This window comes from Grampus griseus (assembly GCF_964374135.1).
Source record: "Grampus griseus genome assembly, chromosome: 13".
NCBI classification, from domain to species: domain Eukaryota; kingdom Metazoa; phylum Chordata; class Mammalia; order Artiodactyla; family Delphinidae; genus Grampus; species Grampus griseus.
In genome coordinates, this window is record NC_139007.1 from 47,827,987 (window position 1) to 47,845,571 (window position 17,585).

The 17,585-nt window shown below is 38.8% G+C and overlaps 1 protein-coding gene across 2 annotated transcripts in view; it reads right to left on the minus strand.

Annotated features, from left to right (window-relative positions):
- The window catches only part of MAN1A1 (mannosidase alpha class 1A member 1), a 172,871-nt gene that overhangs the window by 121,988 nt on the left and 33,298 nt on the right, over positions 1–17,585 (minus strand). For both annotated transcript variants that reach the window (XM_082668944.1, XM_082668945.1), the window contains exons 2-3: positions 3,608–3,704; positions 921–1,036 (exon numbers count right to left, since the gene is read on the minus strand). In XM_082668944.1, the coding sequence (XP_082525070.1) occupies positions 921–1,036; positions 3,608–3,704 (213 nt within the window). The remainder of the gene's footprint in view (positions 1–920; positions 1,037–3,607; positions 3,705–17,585) is intronic.

Genomic DNA, 17,585 nt, shown 5'->3' on the forward strand with positions numbered 1-17,585 from the left:
GTATTCCTGACTCGGCAGCCATTTTGTTTTGCCAAGTGTCTTGCAGGGGCTTTAAACGGACACTAGCCCCTCATGCAAGAGTGTGCCCTCGATTAACAGCCCCAGAGTCCCAAGCAAATGTCAGTTCCTGATATGACTCCCTCTGTGATCATGTCTCCCCCACCTCCCAGGGCCTTCTCCTTGTGCACCCCTTAGAAAAGACCACTGTGGAGCTTACCAATTGGTTTGAATTGACCAATCTGGCCTTAGCTTTGGAACCCCAAAGCACTTCGCCCACCCTAATAACGGCATGTGCCCCAGGTCCTGTCTTTCTGTCTGTCTGTAGTCTGCCTTGATCTCCCTGTGTGGCCCCTGCGGGTGAGTTATGTACCTTCTCAGGACCTGTTAAGTAATAAACTTCTCTATTTCAATTTCTTTTGTGGTCTTTCATTGAACTGCAGCTCACCATGGACACCCTGGGCTCCATTTAACAAACGTTCATCTAACAAAGTCACAATAATGCGCCATGGTGCAGTGCAAAAGCATGAGCGCTGGAGTCACACAGACCTGTGTTAGGCTCACAGCCCCGACACACAACTAGCTGTGTGGTCTAGATAAGCCTCTGAGGCTCCGATTTCTAATCTGTAAAGGTGTGAAAATAATACCCATCTCACAGGGTTGTTGTGAGACTTGAACAAGAATACTTGGCACATGTAGGTCTTAATAAATATTAATTTCTTTTTCCTTACTCTTAGTTTGCCAAAAAAACAAAGGCATGGATTTGTGTAGTAAGGGAGGGCAAGTTAAGAATATAGTATGATACTACTTAAAACTGCATTATTCGTTTCTGCTAGGGTACAGTACAATAATCTGCCCCCCAAGAGAATTTACTTATGTTAACTGAGATTTAAGAACTGAATTGGCAGCTTTTTTTAACTTACCATATTAAAATTTAGATTTTCGTCAACCCATGCTTTTGCCTCTTCAAATTCGTCTTTCATTTTCATAATAAAAAGTGTATCTAGGGCATCTACGATTGTTGCTCCTTGGATATTACCTGAAAATATCAGAAAAATATTTACTCAGTAAAACACCTTTGACAGATCCATACATGCACATTGACCACACCTTGGAAAGGAAGTGGATAATACTGAATTTACTGGTAAACCAGAATACTGAACACAGTCTAAACATCTTTCAGTGAAAGAAAATTGAAAAGTTGCATCAAAACCAAACTAAAAACTATCACAGGCTATAGATTGGTACACTAATCTTTAAAGTCTCTTCTGAGTTGCAGAAAATGAATCTCTTAGAAATTTCATTTGGGATTGCATTCTCTAGCAAGAAAAAAAAAAAGACCTGAAACCAAGGAGCAACACACTTATTAATTTTAATGTAATTACATCAAAGTGCACCTGTGCAAAACTCTTAAACTATAAATAGATCTAAAATTGTTTAGTGATAGCTCTAAGAAACCATTACTCAAAAATGGAATTCTACCCCCTCTTTTTGCAGCCCTGACTGATCCTAACCTCTCCTCCCATCCTCCTAGCCAGTCGTGACTCTCATGTATTTCCTCTGAACTCCCTCGGCAGGAAGACTTTACATTGCTCTTGCACTCACCACTTTCTGTTTTCCATTATAACTACTTTTATGCGTCTCCTTTTAGTCTGTAAACTTCCTTAGAATAGAGAAGTCATGTCTTATTCACCTCCACATTCCATACTAAGAGACTCAGTATGTTTTTAAGGCTTAATAATAAATTAAAAAACTATCACTGTATTAACAGAGAGCCAAGTAATCTCTTCGATAAAGACTATGGCGGGCTTCCCTGGTGGCGCAGTGGTTGACAGTCCACCTGCCGATGCAGGGGACACGGGTTCGTGCCCCGGTCCGGGAGGATCCCGCATGCCATGGAGCGGCTAGGCCCGTGAGCCATGGCCGCTGAGCCTGCGCATCCGGAGCCTGCGCATGCGGAGCCTGCGCATCCGGAGTGTTCCGCAACGGGAGAGGCCACAGCGGTGAGAGGCCCGCGTACCGCAAAAAAAAAAAAAAAAAAAAAAGACTATGGCAAATTTACACAAAACTGACTTCTTAATACCGTGAACAACTTATAGAGATAAAAGCAAAAATAGAATTAAAATTTTTTAAAAGTTATAGTAAACAATAAAAAATTAGGACCTTTGAGTCTGCATGAAGTTTCTGAGTTTCTCTCTTCAATTCCTACCTCCCATCACCCATGTTAACTAGTCACCGTGTCCTCAAAAACACTACTCTAGTAACATCTGAAATCACTTGTACTGCCATGACTCCAGGTGTGGCTCTTTTCATCTCTAAAGTGTGTCACTGTGATCGACCAGCCAGCCTTTTCCCCACTCTTCCAGCTCTCCCTAACCATTCCTGCAATGCCTTTCTCCCTACCAGAGAGCCTATGGTTCTTCAGAACTTCCTATGAATATCTATTGAACCACCTGGTGCTTTGATAATTCACTATCTACACATACGTCTTCTGCACTAGGTCATGAACTTTGCAGAGACTTGTATTGTGTTTCTTAACACCAGTGCTGGAAAGAGAGCCAAACACATGGAAGGTCCTAAATAAATGGAAAAGCATAATGGGGTGATTAGGAGCAGACTCTGACCTTAGCCACATGTGGGTTCAAGTCCCAGCTCAGCCAGTTAGTAGGTGGCTAACACTGGGCAAGCTGTTCTCTCAGCTTCGTATTTCTCATCTATAAAATACATATAATAATGAGGTTAAATGAGAAGATGCACAAATGGCACGTGGCACATAGTGTCAGCTGATACTGTTGTTATATGATTTGATACTATTTAACACCTTTAGTTAAAGTATAGAAAGTCACCTTTTCTATGGTGAATTCAGAAGCATCAGACCAAGGTTCCCTCCTCTTCATCCTGTTACTTATAGACAAAATTGTGGGAACTGAAGAGGAATTGAGTTCAGTGAGAAGGGCACTGGGTAGCTCTGTGACCCAAGGAATCTACCTAACACTTCTGTTACCTAGCTTCTGCACCTCCACGATGGGAATGTTTTTAATACCTAGAGTACTCATCACAGAGGGATGCTGTGAGGACCAAAAGCAATAAAATGATGCCAAAGTGGATAAATGGAAGTTTAAATAACTGACGACTCCATCCTCACTTTCTCTTCCACTGCACAAAACAGGAGAAATTTAGAGCCAATGTTGAGAGTCACTGAGATACAGTGAAGGTCACCACGGCTGGCTGCCTTGGCCAGCTTATTGATAAAGACACAGCTTTTACCTGACAGGAAGCAGTTAATGCAGCCAACAACAAATGCTCCTCTGCTTGGTACCACATGGGAGCTGAAAATCATGATACTGTGCCCATATCCATTAAATAAGGATCTCTGGAAGTGTGCCCCAGGCATCAGTATTTTTTCAAGGGATGCAGGTGGTTCTAAAGTGCAGCCAGTGCTCTGTCTGAAGGACACACTATGCACATTCCCTGCAGACAACTCCATCAGGTATGCAAGTTTCCTAGCAACACAGTCTGGAGGATCACACAAACTTTTTCCATCACCCACAAGTTCAGTCGATTGGAGAGAAGTTACTGTCAGTAAGGAGCCAAAGCACACTCTACTCACCAAACAAACTGCTTGAATGGCCTCCTTTTGATACAGGCTTCAGTTCATTTTTTCCCCAGGCATAACGTTTATAATTATTCCAAGCATGTTTCATCATCTGAGAAAAGAAATGAAAACGGGATTATATTTTGAATTTGAGATGCTTTTGTTTCAAAATAGATCATATATTGAAGACCTAAAGGTTAAAACATTAAAACTCACTGCTTTGTTAAAAGGATGATAATTAAAAGGGTGACAAAGGGTATGAATAAGCTGGAACACACACATAACACACAAATACACATCATCCCTTTATGTTTACAAGTGGAGATTTTTTTAATCCATTTAATCCTATTTCATATACATATTTTCAAAAGTCACTTCTCAGCAACAGAAACTTAGCTTATCATAAAAGGATGAACCATTCTTACATTTATCTATTTCATCCTCATGATGCATTAAATCTGCAGAGACTGCATACTTAAAATTCACATTTTTGCATAAGGTTCCCTGTACTTAGTATATAGACAAATATCCAAAAGTTATGACTTTAAACACTTTGATGTATCTTGACCAAGTCTATATGGAGAAATATTTTTAAATATCTATAGGAAATGAAAAAAAGAAACTCTACGGGTATACATAGATTTTGGAAAACTTCAGCTTAGTATAATTAATCTTTAATTGCATACATAGCTGTGTGCACATATGTAACTGAAGACTAATTCTACATATTCCCAACCTAGACTCCTTGTACCAGGAATGTTTTTAAAGCCCCAAACTCTCTGCCATAAATCAGTTGTATACCTTTTTTAATTTTAACAAAATTAATTTATCTACATATAATGAAAACCAATCAATTTCTCCTGACTTATAGACCAATTTCTGACCTATTGTGCTAGATATTAACTCTAGCAGAAAGTGAATAATTTTCAAGGGGAGAAATTGTTCTCTAAGAACCTATCAAAGTTATACAAAAATTTGTATACCTATTGTGTAATAGTTGTACAAATTTTTTTCAATGACTCCAAGAATATACTGTAGATAATTATTTTTGCATACTTTTTATTAAAAGCGTTGAGGACTCCTCACCTGTCTAGAATTTATTCATGCCACTATTCCCAATCCATTAGCAACAGTAATTAAAATATGGACATAATCTGGAAATATTCTAATCTGGCTCCATATTTTAAAATATCTTAAAAAGCATCACAGAAAGTTATAAATACTATGTAAAGGCTGTTTATCACTAAAAATCTGCAGTGAGATCAATACAATTTTATTAATAAGAAAGTTTTCATATGTCCCTGAAAACAATAATGCACATCTTTCTTTAATCAATTTGTATATTTTCTTCCTATCTCACCAGTACTGCTACTAATAATAGCTACCAAAAAATCTGTACTATCTGCTGGGTACTCTGCTAAATGCTTTAAATTCAGTATAGTATTCAATTCTTGTTACAACGTTATGAAATGCGTTGTATTATCATTGTTTGGTAGATGAAGAAACAGACTTTTAGAAGTGAAAACACGAACAACTTCACTCAAAGTCATGACATTTCTGCACAGCTGTGGAGCCAGGGTTCATCCCTGTGTTGGTCTGACTCCAAAGCCAATGGCATTAACCATACACTGCATCAACTTCCTTTAATGAGTCGGCAACAGAATCTTCCTTTGATGAATCAGATTGCTGATCTTCTAACAATCAATAGAATGTGGATCTCGTAGTGTGTTTGAGATTTTCTCTTATAAATTAATTTTGTTGGACAGTATAAAAGGTTTGAAGGTAAAATAACCTGATTTATAATCCCTATCGTATCACCAATTAGTCTCATAATCATGGATGAGTCACAGTTTTGCGAGACTTTCTTTATCTGAAAACTTGGGATCATAATTCCTCACAGGGTGCATGTAAGGATTACATGAGCATGTAATGTGGCCTGTGTGATGGCTCCCGGCACACATGGCGAATAATCACACGCTTATTGAATTTTAAGCCTATATTGAGATCAATTAAATTCACATCACAGAAACAGAAACCAATGAGCCTCTGAAAAGACTAGGTACATGAACACTAGGTATAAAAACACCTTGAGATTACATCTCAATTTGACTTGGTTTTCCCATTAAATGTACTGTATTTGGTAAACTCTTCATTCCTATTCCAAGGATAAATTCAGAAGCTTTTGGAATACACCTGATGAAAGAACAGAAAAAAAAAATGCTATGATGATTTGTTTCAGCTCCAAGTCTGAATCGAAACCAGTGCCATGTACTATTAATAACTCAAAGACAGCAGAAAACTTTCCTATAGAAGACTGTTGTCCAAAATTATCATTTATACAATGTACCACTAGAACAGAACCTCACTGAGTTACCACTGTAGTATATATTAACTTTCCTTATCCCGTTTTCCCCCAAAGAGAAAATCTGACACCAACTGCTTATCTGCCTACATTTCAAAAGTTGCTGTGACCCATTTCTCAAAATGGGCTCCTCATCCCATGGGATTTCTATGTGCAAAGTTAGAAAAGAAAAAGAAAACAATGTGGTCAAAGTGCCCTGTATGGAGCTCTAAGAGTGGTTTCTCCAAGAATCTGTGAAATGAGGAACAGCCATATTGGTCATGGATTCCAGTGGTTGGTCACCTCTGGAAATGATTTACCACTTTAAAGCCAAATAAGACTTCATGTGTGTGTTTGTGTCTGTGTGTGTGTAGAACAACAATGAGATTAAATTCACAGGTCATATATACAATCAACTTTGTAACTCAGATTTATGACATACAAATATTTGAAAGCATCAAAATGCTACTAGCCTCTAATCTTACAGTATTAAGCCACTAGCCAGCTAAGGGACCATGAGAATGAAAGCATTTACTCTTTCCAGACTCAGTATGCTCAGGAGCTGACAGGACAAGAAGGTCACTTTTAAAATTCAACCACAAAGATGTCCATAGATAGGATTAATCCTTCATCTTCATAGGCTCCTTCATTTTGTTTCGTAGTCTTTCATCACTTTAATCAGGGTTAGGCAGCCTGACATCTGAGGTAGAAAGATTAAAACAGGCCTAACTCCATGTTGATTAGGATTTCAAACTCCATACTGAAACCCTAATAAAAAAAAGATAAACTGAAAACAAACCAAAGATTTTTGTTTGAATTTTATTTTTTCCTGAATATTCATATTTGCATTGGTCATACAGCTAACATACAGTGTGAAGGGAAATAAATGCGATTTTGTAATAGTAATCCTTTGTTTTGACCCAGAGAAGCTGGAATTAGGTATGATATATCCAAAAAATAGCATGACTTCTCCTTGACTCTATGCTTATTGAAGATTCTTTGATTAGCACTTTGTTATCAATTGGCATCAGGGCTGCATAATTAGTGCCACTTATTGAGTGTCCGCTACACTATGCGTGATAAGATGCTAAAGGACTAGCAGGGAAATGTACATGAGTCTATCATGCTTATAATCTAATGGATAAGATGGAAGCTTAACGTTTTCCCTTCTTACACACTCACAAATGTTTATAAATATGAGAACAATAAGAAAAGCAATTAAATGTTGTGCATAACTCCATGAAAGGATGCTCAACAACACTAATCATTAGAGAAATGCAAATCAAAACTACAATGAGGTATCACCTCACACTGGTCAGAATGGCCATCATCAAAAAGTCTACAAACAATAAACGCTGGAGAGGGTGTGGAGAAAAGGGAACCCTCTTGCACTGTTGGTAGGAATGTAAATTGATACAGCCACTATGGAGAACAGTATGGAGGTTCCTTAAAAAACTAAAAATAGAGCTACCATATGATCTAGCAATCCCACTCCTGGGCATATATCTGGAAGATGAAAACTCTTAATTTGAAAAGATATATGAACCCCAATGTTTACAGTGGCACTGTTCACAATAGCCAAGACATGGAAAAACGTCTATCAACAGATGAACAGATAAAGAAGATGTGTTATATATATATATACAATGGAATATTACTCAGTCATTAGAAAGAAGTAACGCCATTTGCAGCACCATGGATGGACCCAGAAATTATCCTACTAAGTGAAGTCAGAGAAAAACAAGTATCATATGATATCAATTATATGTGGAATCTAAAGAAATGATACAAATGAACTTATTTACAAAACAGAAACAGAGTCATGGACATTGAGAACAAACCTATGGTTCCCAAAGGGGAAGGGTCGGGCAGGGACAAATTAGGAGTTTGGGCTTAACAGATACACACTACCATATATAAAACAGATAACAAGGACCTACTGGACAGCACAGGGAACGATATTCAGTATGTTGTAATAAAGTATAATGGAAAAGAATCTGAAAAGATTCAGTTAAAGTGATATAACTGAATCACTTTGCTGTACATCTGAAACACAACACTGTAAATCAAATATACTTCAATTTTAAAAAAATTTTGTAACTAGCAGTTTGTTTCAATTTTATGTCCTAATCAAGGGCATGGGAAGCAATGAATAAAGAAAACTGTGCTTGAATTTCCCCAGGTATGTGTAGATTTCATAACCTACGTTTTTGTTGCTAAGAACTACCCTTAGCAAATGTTTTTATTTACTGATTCTTTAATCACATGATTTTAAGTTACTCATAAGGCACATTAAAAATCTTTTTGAAAATCTCACTCCTTTTTTTTCCAGACAGGTTTGATGAGGATTTGGGGCTTTCACTGCCTCTTTTAAAAAGCATACAAGTTCAAGTCCCACTTACAGGGCCATCCTGTGAGGTCTTATACAAAATCTCTATAGTCTGACAGTGTGATCTGGGTCCCTGGCCCCACCAGGGCCTGGTGCCTGACCCACAGGGAGACAACTGAGGGCTGGCCATGAGCCTTCGAGGTGAGGCACCCACAGTGTGACGCTCTCTCCAACGGATGGACCAACCCAATCATCTACTCTACCTAGGGGAGTATAACTGGGAGATAGTCACAGAGAATCCGGAGGCCAGAGAGTGATGTAGGAGCAGAGAAGTACAAATACATAAAGAAAAAAACCCACAAGAAAGAGTCACGAAGCAGTTGAAACCATGAGGGAGACGGAAGGCAAGGAGAGAAAAATAAGAAACTGGGAAGCAGGTATAGGGTGCTCGGTTAGTTACATGGTGCCCCAGGGGAGTTATGTTAGGTTTGTAGAGCCTCTGTAAAACAGCAAACTATGCTGCTGAATGCTGACTGTTGATGAATTACCTTCCTCTCCTCCATGAGGCATGGCTCTTTGCCTGCTGAGACTGTTTACTTACTTCCCCCTGTGTCCTTATAGAAAATCCTCTTGTTTACTGAGGAGGAATGTATAAGAGCGGTCACAGGAGCAGGCATCTAACAAACTGGGCTCATATCTGAGCTCTGCCATCATCGGTGTGACTCTAAGTGAGACAATTAATCTCTCTGAGCCCACTTTCCACACCCATTAAAGGTACATAAATAAAACTACCAGTCCAGTGGCACTCACATTCCCGCTGTCCTAGAGGACATGAAGGAGCTGTATCCGGTTCAGCTGAGGACTAGGGCAGGGGCCAGTCTACCTCCCTGATTGCTGAAGTGGAAATTGGTGGCCTTCACTCTTAAAATTACACTTACAATGGATGCTTGGAACGACGCTGATTTTAAATGCCTGTCAGTAGTTTCCACCAAACTTTGTCTGACATTACTTGATTATCCCATGAAAGAAAGTAACGTCTGAAACTTCCAGATAAAAATCTCAACACAACACATTTTCAGGATCACTGTATCAATCTTCTTTCCTTTCATCTTTGGTGGAACAGGGAAATGGAAGAAAGGAAACAAGATTAAAAAGTATTTTCAGGGAATCAAGTCACAGCTTCACCAAACCCTTGCTTATCCACTGGAAAAAAAAATTTCTAGATATGTGAACACGCGACAACAATCTTGCCGCCCCTTCCTCTTATCTGGTGTGGTCCTGCTCCCTACATTTCCCTGTGGGAATGAAGACTGAGAGTGAGCCAGCAGGAGACCCTGGGCTGAGGATGCCATCCTAGGGAGCAAGGCAAGGCAGGTGGGCTTCAGCTGGGGGAGCCGGAGCCCTGCTGCCTAAGGGCCTGATCTCTCAGACTCTCAGTTTCTCATCTTTAAAAACAATAACTGAAGGAAACCAACGTCCCACTGAGGTGCAGGATGCTAACAGTGGAGGAGGTGCTGTGAACCTAAAACTGCTCTAAAAATGAAAGTCTGTATCCAAAAAAAAAAAAGAGAGAGAGAGAGAGAATAGCATTGTCTTCCTCACATCATGGTCTGGAGATCAAATCTGATAATGTCTGGCTGGAGGGAGACATCCAAAGAGTGTTCCTGGCCTTCATGCACATCTCCGCCTCACCGCCCCACCAGGTGCAGGAGTTAAACAGAGATAAGGGAGAGCAGTGCAAAGGAAAGCAGACACTGTGCTACACTCACAGCAGACAGGGCAATTCAGGGAGAGAAAAATTAACAGGGTAGGAAAGAGGTCAATGTCACTGAGAGGTGACAGAACGTAGAGCATGGTATAACTCTGCACTCCCAGACACTGCAAGCCTGGAGTCTACCACAATTACAGGCGTTTAGCATCCTCTTACCCTAAACGGTATTAGGATGCCACCTAAGACAGTACTGGGAAGATCCTCCCCTTAACACAGTGTCCTGGGAAAGCCCAGAGTCCAGCCACCTTCTATCTGTCCTCACCCAGAATGGAGAAAAACCCTCCCAGCCGTGATAGTTTCCAATTTTACCCCGTATCAAATTAAAACACTCATTCAGCACCTTGCTCAATTTATCTCTTTCGAAAGCTGAAATATATTAGTTCTCTCTCCCCTTCACCAAGGCTGTTAAGGTATTCTATTTCCAAGGTTCTTTTTCCCAAAGTCACAATGACAATTACTACTTATTGAGTACTTATTGGTGGCAGGGCGTGAATTACAAAGATGATAGAGTAAGGGTGCCAGATTTAGGAAATAAAAACCTTGCATGGGACACACACATACTAAAAAAGCATTTATGTTTATCTGACATGCAAATTTAACAGAGTCCTGTATTTCATCCAGCAGCCCTAGTAGAGAGAGATAGGACACACTGAATCCTTGGTTCTGTGTCCAGGGCCAGCTCCCTGGATTGTGCCCTGCTCTGCCTTGGGCTCAAAAGAGGGACTGAAAATTCAAGGGCCAGACAGAAATAGAATGGTCAGGTTTAGGGCAACTGGAAATGACAGGGAATGAGGCCAAACAAGAGTGAAGGCCCTGGCTAAAGCCATTTAAAAAAATATTCTTAAAAAAAAATACTAAGCTTGCTTTCAAGGTTTGAGCCAGGTTTTCCAGGGGTCTAGAAAAAAAACAGTATGCTAGCTAAGGGGAAAAAGCATCCGTGAGCCACAGATGGCCCACAGACCAGCCGTCTGCACTGCAAGCCCTGGTTTCTGGGCACATGTCTAGACCTGACTGCTCTGTGCTTAGTAGGCCTGTGGGCATGTCGCTTCCCTCTGGCCCTCTCCCCTAGCTCAGGGAGCAGTGCCCAGCCCACTTCTGAGCCAGGCTGCCTTCTGTGCGTGCTCTCGACTGTCCAGGGCCTGCCAGGACATCAGTGCTGACTCTACCAAGAATTAGTGAGGTCCTCGAGACCTGAGATGTACAAAGCCTTATGCACACACCCCTCAGCAATCCTCTTCCTGCTGGATGAGTGGTAGGTTCACACTTCAGAAAGCATTTATAATTTTAAATCCTACACTGTTCTACAAGTGAAACTGAAGAAGCTGTAAAGGAGAAAGTGCCTTAAATTTGTCCAACACCTGTAAGGCACTGGGAGGCGAACCTGATAACAATTTACCACACACTTAATCCTCCTTAATACCTCTGGGGTATTACTACCCCATTTTACAGATGAGGAAGCAGAGGCCTAGCATAGCACAAAGGAAGAGCGAGGCGTCAAACTCTCTCATTCTGATTCTTTTCCCTGCAACACTTAGGATGCCTTGACCTTTTTTTGCTGCTTGCAAACCTTAAGACGGTCAGCCACAGCCTCCGAGCTCTTCTGCTGCTCCATGCGCAGGGCCAGCCCTACCTGGGGTACAAAGAGACGCGGCTGGGCCTGGCAGCAAAACGGCACACACCAAGTTGGGCTTGTAAACTGGCTCCAGGACAGGACCTGGCAGCACCAGCTTTTCTTGCCTGCATTGTGTCCTTTAACCCTCAGGACCCTCCTTCCCTCCAATTCAGCTCTCTCTCCAGCTCTGTCTCCCAACTCTTCTCCTCTGGCTGTGCAGGCTACTTGGGCAGACAAGATGGCTCTGCCCTGCTCCGACCCTGCCCGTCCCTGGGTTTATGGAGAACTGTGAATCCCTCTCCTTCACACCAAGCTGCTGACTGTGCTGACAGCTGCTCTCTTCAGCTGCGGTATTTCCTGAGCTTTATCACCACCACCAGAGCTAAGGGTGGCCAGTTTTTCTTTCCTCTTCTCCACTACTCTACTGCTTATTTCTTGTCTCTGTGTGCAATTTGTTACCACGCATCCCAGGCTGCCTCATAACCAAGGAGGGGATACACGTTCATATTTTCTTCAGATTCAGATGTCCTGAATTCTCCCACAGCCAATTTAGTATACTTTCTTTTTAAAGATAGCAGGAGATATATAAAGGAGTAATTATTTAATGCTAACATTGTATGAACCCTAATGGGCTAATAAACATTAATTCCCAATGAACTGAAAGAGCAGTTAGAGCAGTAATCTCTTTTGAAAAAGACTCAGAATGCCTGATAAAGCCAGTTTTAAAAAATGAGAATTCCAGTTAATTGCCACTTGTAGAGGACAGATTGTCCTGTTTCTAAGAAGAATCTCACACTCCTAAGAAAAAGCCAGTTTTTCTAGGTCTAGCTCAGAGAATTGGGTTATGTGCTATTTAATGGTTCTCTTTCTTTGTGACCAAATTCTGACATTATTTTATAAAACTCTGTGCTATTACCAAATGGAAGAGGGTAGAGGACACCCCTCAAAACCCCAAAACTTGACTAAAATGTAAGTATATAACTCTAAAATATTCGAAGAGGTAGTCATTTCACATCTCAAAAGTTGGCCATTAGAAAAACACTTGCTCATATGTGACTATCTAGTATATTTCTTTTTTGGAAAGCAGTACTGTTGGTGAGAATGTTTTCTGTACATAGAGAAAAGCTCTCGATCAGCCAAGGATCTATGACTTGCTGTTATTTACTTCTCAAAAATATCTGTCTCGTAGTTAATGACTGTAGTCTCTTTCCACAGAAGTTGTCACTCGAGTTTAAACACTCAACGTCAGGGTTTTTGTTGTTTGTTTGGTTGATTTTTAATTGATCTAAAACTGCCTTTGTTAGGTTACCCCTGCTAAGTAAGAACTAGCAGGCTAGCAAGTGGGCCTTTGCAGGTCAGATGCCAGCTGATCTTCCCTGCCTGGTCCCCAGGCAAAGACCTAGCAGAGCTTTCCCAAACCTGGGAAACAGCAGCAACTACAGATCTTTCCTGGCAGTTAAGAAAAAATGATATCCCCTGCTGTGATATCATGAAACTCCGTTTATTCTAAGAAGGAAGTCTAAAAAACGTATCCACATAGGAAACAAATACTATCCTCATCAGTGAGTATCTTATCTCAAAAGATTTTTTTTTTAGTTTTAATATTTGTAATAATAAAGCAAGTCCAAACATTCTTTTAACTCACGCATGTCATTTCTACAGCTTCAGATTTTCACTACATTTATCTTTTTTGCAGTAGTGACACAATAATGTTTTAGAACAAGTATGCTCTCCTTTAAGGGATTTGTTCATAAGATTTGTCAAGTTCACGAAGACTAATAAACTTAAATTTTTTCTTCTAATATTCCTCTTTTAAACATTACAAATACTATGAAGTTAGAACATAATTAATGAGAAATGAAAAAATTAGCAAAAATTCTCTAAAAAAATTGCTTAATGAGCAAAAGTTAGAGATATTTGCCTTTTAAAATTATGTTCTTTTCTTCTTATTTTTTTAAGCAAGCAAAGTAGCCCTAGAGAGTCATGACCTGTTCTCCTTCAGTTATCAAGAGGAGAGCTGCAGGATACAGCATTTCTTTGCCTTTTTTTCTTTTGTGTGTATGTTCTTTTATTAGACTTTATTTTTGTTTATAGCAGTTTTAGGTTCACGGCAAAATTGAGCAGAAAGTACAGAGATTTTCCATATACCCCCTACCCACACACCGTACCACCTCCCCTACTACTAATATCATGTTCCAGAATGATACACTTGTTACACTGGTGAGCCTACACTGACACATCACCATCACCAGAAGTCCACAGTTTACACTAAGATTGTTATTGTACATTCTATGGGTTTTGGCGAATGTATAATGACTTGTATCCATCATTATATTATCATACAGAATAGTTTCACTGCCCTAAAAATCCTGTGCTCCCCCTTTTCTTCCCTCTTCCCTACCCTACCCTACCCTACAACCACTGATCTTTTTACTGCCTCCATAGTTTTGCCTTGTCCAGAATGTCATATAGTTGAAATCATATAGTATGTAGCCTTTTCAGACTGGCTTCTTTCACTTAGTAAATATGTACTTAAGGTTCCTCTATGTCTGAATTTTCATGGCTTAGTAGCTCATTTCTTTTTAGCACTGAATAATATTCCATTGTCTGCATGTCTCACATTTTATTTATCCATTTACCTTCTGAAGGACATCTTGGTTGCTTCCAAGTTTTGGCAATTATGAATAAAGCTGATATCAATAGGAGAGTTGCAGGGACGAGTGTTCCCTTTTCAAATTAAAACCAGAAATCACTATTTTCTTAACTAAAGGATTACAAATTATAATTTTGTAAGTTATTACTTCTTGAAGGTAAAATTTGTACATATATATTGGTTATAAAATGTCACATATTACAGGGAAATTTTTCTTAAACTTCTGAAATGATTACCCATAAAATTGTCCACTATTAGTAAATAGTTGGGGCACTCCTTGTCATTCAAGATTCCATAATTTTATATTATGAAAGTAATCCTTTTGTATACTGCAGATCACAGTTTTAAACATTATTATCAGAGCATATCAATAATGAAAATGTTTTATAAAAGGTACTATTCTGAAACTTACTTATGAAATGTAATATTTATGTATACTAAACATCAAAAATGCTAGTTCCTAAGTATAAACTTGGAGTAGCAACTACTGCTTCTATAAGACTTAAAATCCATAATTAGTGTGTCACAAAAAGGTACTTATCCTTAATAGAAAGGGCCAGCGTTTATTGAACACTCACATGTCAGGAAATATGTAAAGCATTTACATATTCTCTCAGTCCCTCACAACAATCTTACAAGGAAAGTAGTCTCCTCACTGAGAGTCCCATTGCACAGATGAAGAAATCAAGAGGTTAAATAATTTTCCCAAGGTCAGCCCTTTAGCAGGGGTGGAGGTTGTCTCTGAATTTAGGCTGACCCTGAAGCCTGTACACTGTACTGAGCTAAAGATGTGACCCATGCAATCGGGGGAACGTGCCTTCCAAATAAGCTTCTAAACAAACTGTTAACTCATGTTATTGATACACATATTTGCATGCTTTCTATTACCTATTTAATTATTTTGGATAAACTCAACTTTCAGTAGTGAGACTTCAGAAACATGCCATGCAAAACCACCTTCCCATCTTTCCCTTTTTGAAAACTTTGCTGACACAGGAGAGAAACATTAAATATATTGGTAGATTAAGGAATTAAAATGAAAATGAGAGTATCTCTTGCTTCTGATGCCCTGTGGAAAAGCATATCTTACATACATTGAAAAAGAATTTTGCTTTACATACATTATAACATCTAAAATTTCCTTCCAGTGAAGTTCATCTCCATTTGAGCATCCTACAGTGTTAGATCATAATCTTTATTCTTGGTTTCATAGTATCTGACACTTCTTCACCAAGAAAACACACCAATAATTTTGTTTTTTGGCAATTGAAAAAAGACATTTTAGTTTAAATGTCAACAGCATTCTATAAATTGCCCCTACATTGGCAATAATATCAGATTTCTTTCTAAATACCTACCAAAAAATTATAGCAATACTGATTATTTTTCAATGCTCTTTCTACTATAGTTTTATTTAAACTTCTACTATGTTACTAATGCTATTAATGAAGACGACAAACAATTATTTGGGAGTATATGTGGTAACACTGTTAAGGCAAGCAATCATACCTAGTATGGTTATATCACTGCCATCCTATAAGCCATATTTTCTATGGGTTGAAGATAATCTGAGATGTTCTGTAAGTGGCGGCAAGTATTTCCTGGATCTGAAAATGTATTACTCTAACCATTCTGTTAGAACTTTAAATTCTGATAAGGCTAGATTTTTTTTGGTAGAAAGAGATAATCATCATTCATTCTACAGTTGCTGGATGGCAAGTGCACAGAATTAAATATATGCCAGGTTCAGTGACCTGGTAAAAGTAGACGGTATTACTTAGTATTAGCTTTGGAATGACTTCCAATTTTGTTCAGCTATTTCGTGGCTTAAAAATTGGGCAAAGACCTTCATAGATTTAAGAAGGAAAAAAAAAAGTGTCAAGTGTATCAGCAGAGGTCAAATTATTTCACTATTCAGAAAGACTAAAGTACAAAACAATAATAAAAATGGGAAAATTATGAATATACATTCTACCTGTCGCAGACTGATTCACTCCACACCTAAATCTCCTTCTGCCTTGCCTGTCCGTGGAAGAGAAGCTGTAAAAGCCGAATGTGTGCTTCCCTAATCTCTCTACAGCTAGAGGTAGCTATGTGACAAAGCTCACATCAATGAGATGTTTGTCAAGGTCTGTCAACAGCCCTGTTGTCCCTCTTCTTTCTTCCTTGAATGGAGGTGTGATGCAGGGAGATGTGCTGTCACAGTGGCAGTTCTGCAACCATAAATGAGTGAAAACCCAGAACTACAGAGACATCACCCTGATGGAGGAGACCGTGACAGCCCGCCCTGTTATGTTTTAAGTTCAAACTACAGTTATTTTATTACTTAACTCATTGATTACCAATCACTAATGAATTTAACATTTGAGTAGCTATCCTTTGGTTGTCTTTTAAAAACCTGAGTGACGAGATCAAAATTGGACTTACACCATACCCCACCCTGGAGAAAGAGGAAGTTTTTCTCTGGATTATTTCTTTTCATAATACTGTTTGGTAGCTAAAACTACTCTAAAGGTTTGATCAGAACAGTTGTATAATAATAAATAGTATGATTTATCAAAGAAATTATGGTAGTTGAGTCCTCTGTTCAAGCTTTAAAAGACCGGTATGGGTGAAGGGGACGGGCGTCAATGATTAAAAAAAGAAAAAGTATGTAGTCAGGATTCCTGGATTCACCCAGAAAACAGTAACTTCATGGGACAATTTGAGTTGTTTTCCTCCACGTTACTTGAAAAAAGTAAAATATTTGTTCAAAATGGAATAAAATATTCAACTAAATATTGTTATCAAAGAAGAAGATTATGTTATATTTTTGAATGAAAATCTCAAATATTAGTTCAGGCATCTTCTATAATAGAACTTATCCACAGTGCTGGTAAAAACTGAATTACCCTAAGAGTTGCATCCCATTCTTGTTAAGCTATCTGAAAAAGGCTCTGGTTAAAAAATATATAAAATAGTACATACTAAATATTGTGCTTCTGGTGAGTAAAACTAACAATATGAGTTGAAATGTTTAATTTTTATGTACTTTTATGGAGCATCATAGCTGAGTTATAATTTCTTTCACTCAAGTGTAATATTTATCTCCCTTAAATATGTGTGTGTCCCATTTACCACTGCAACAAAATGAATAAAATACCTAGGAATAAACCTACCTAAGGAGACAAAAGACCTGTATGCAGAAAACTATAAGACACTGATGAAAGAAATTAAAGACAATACAAACAGATGGAGAGATATACCATGTTCTTGGATTGGAAGAATCAACATTGTGAAAATGACTA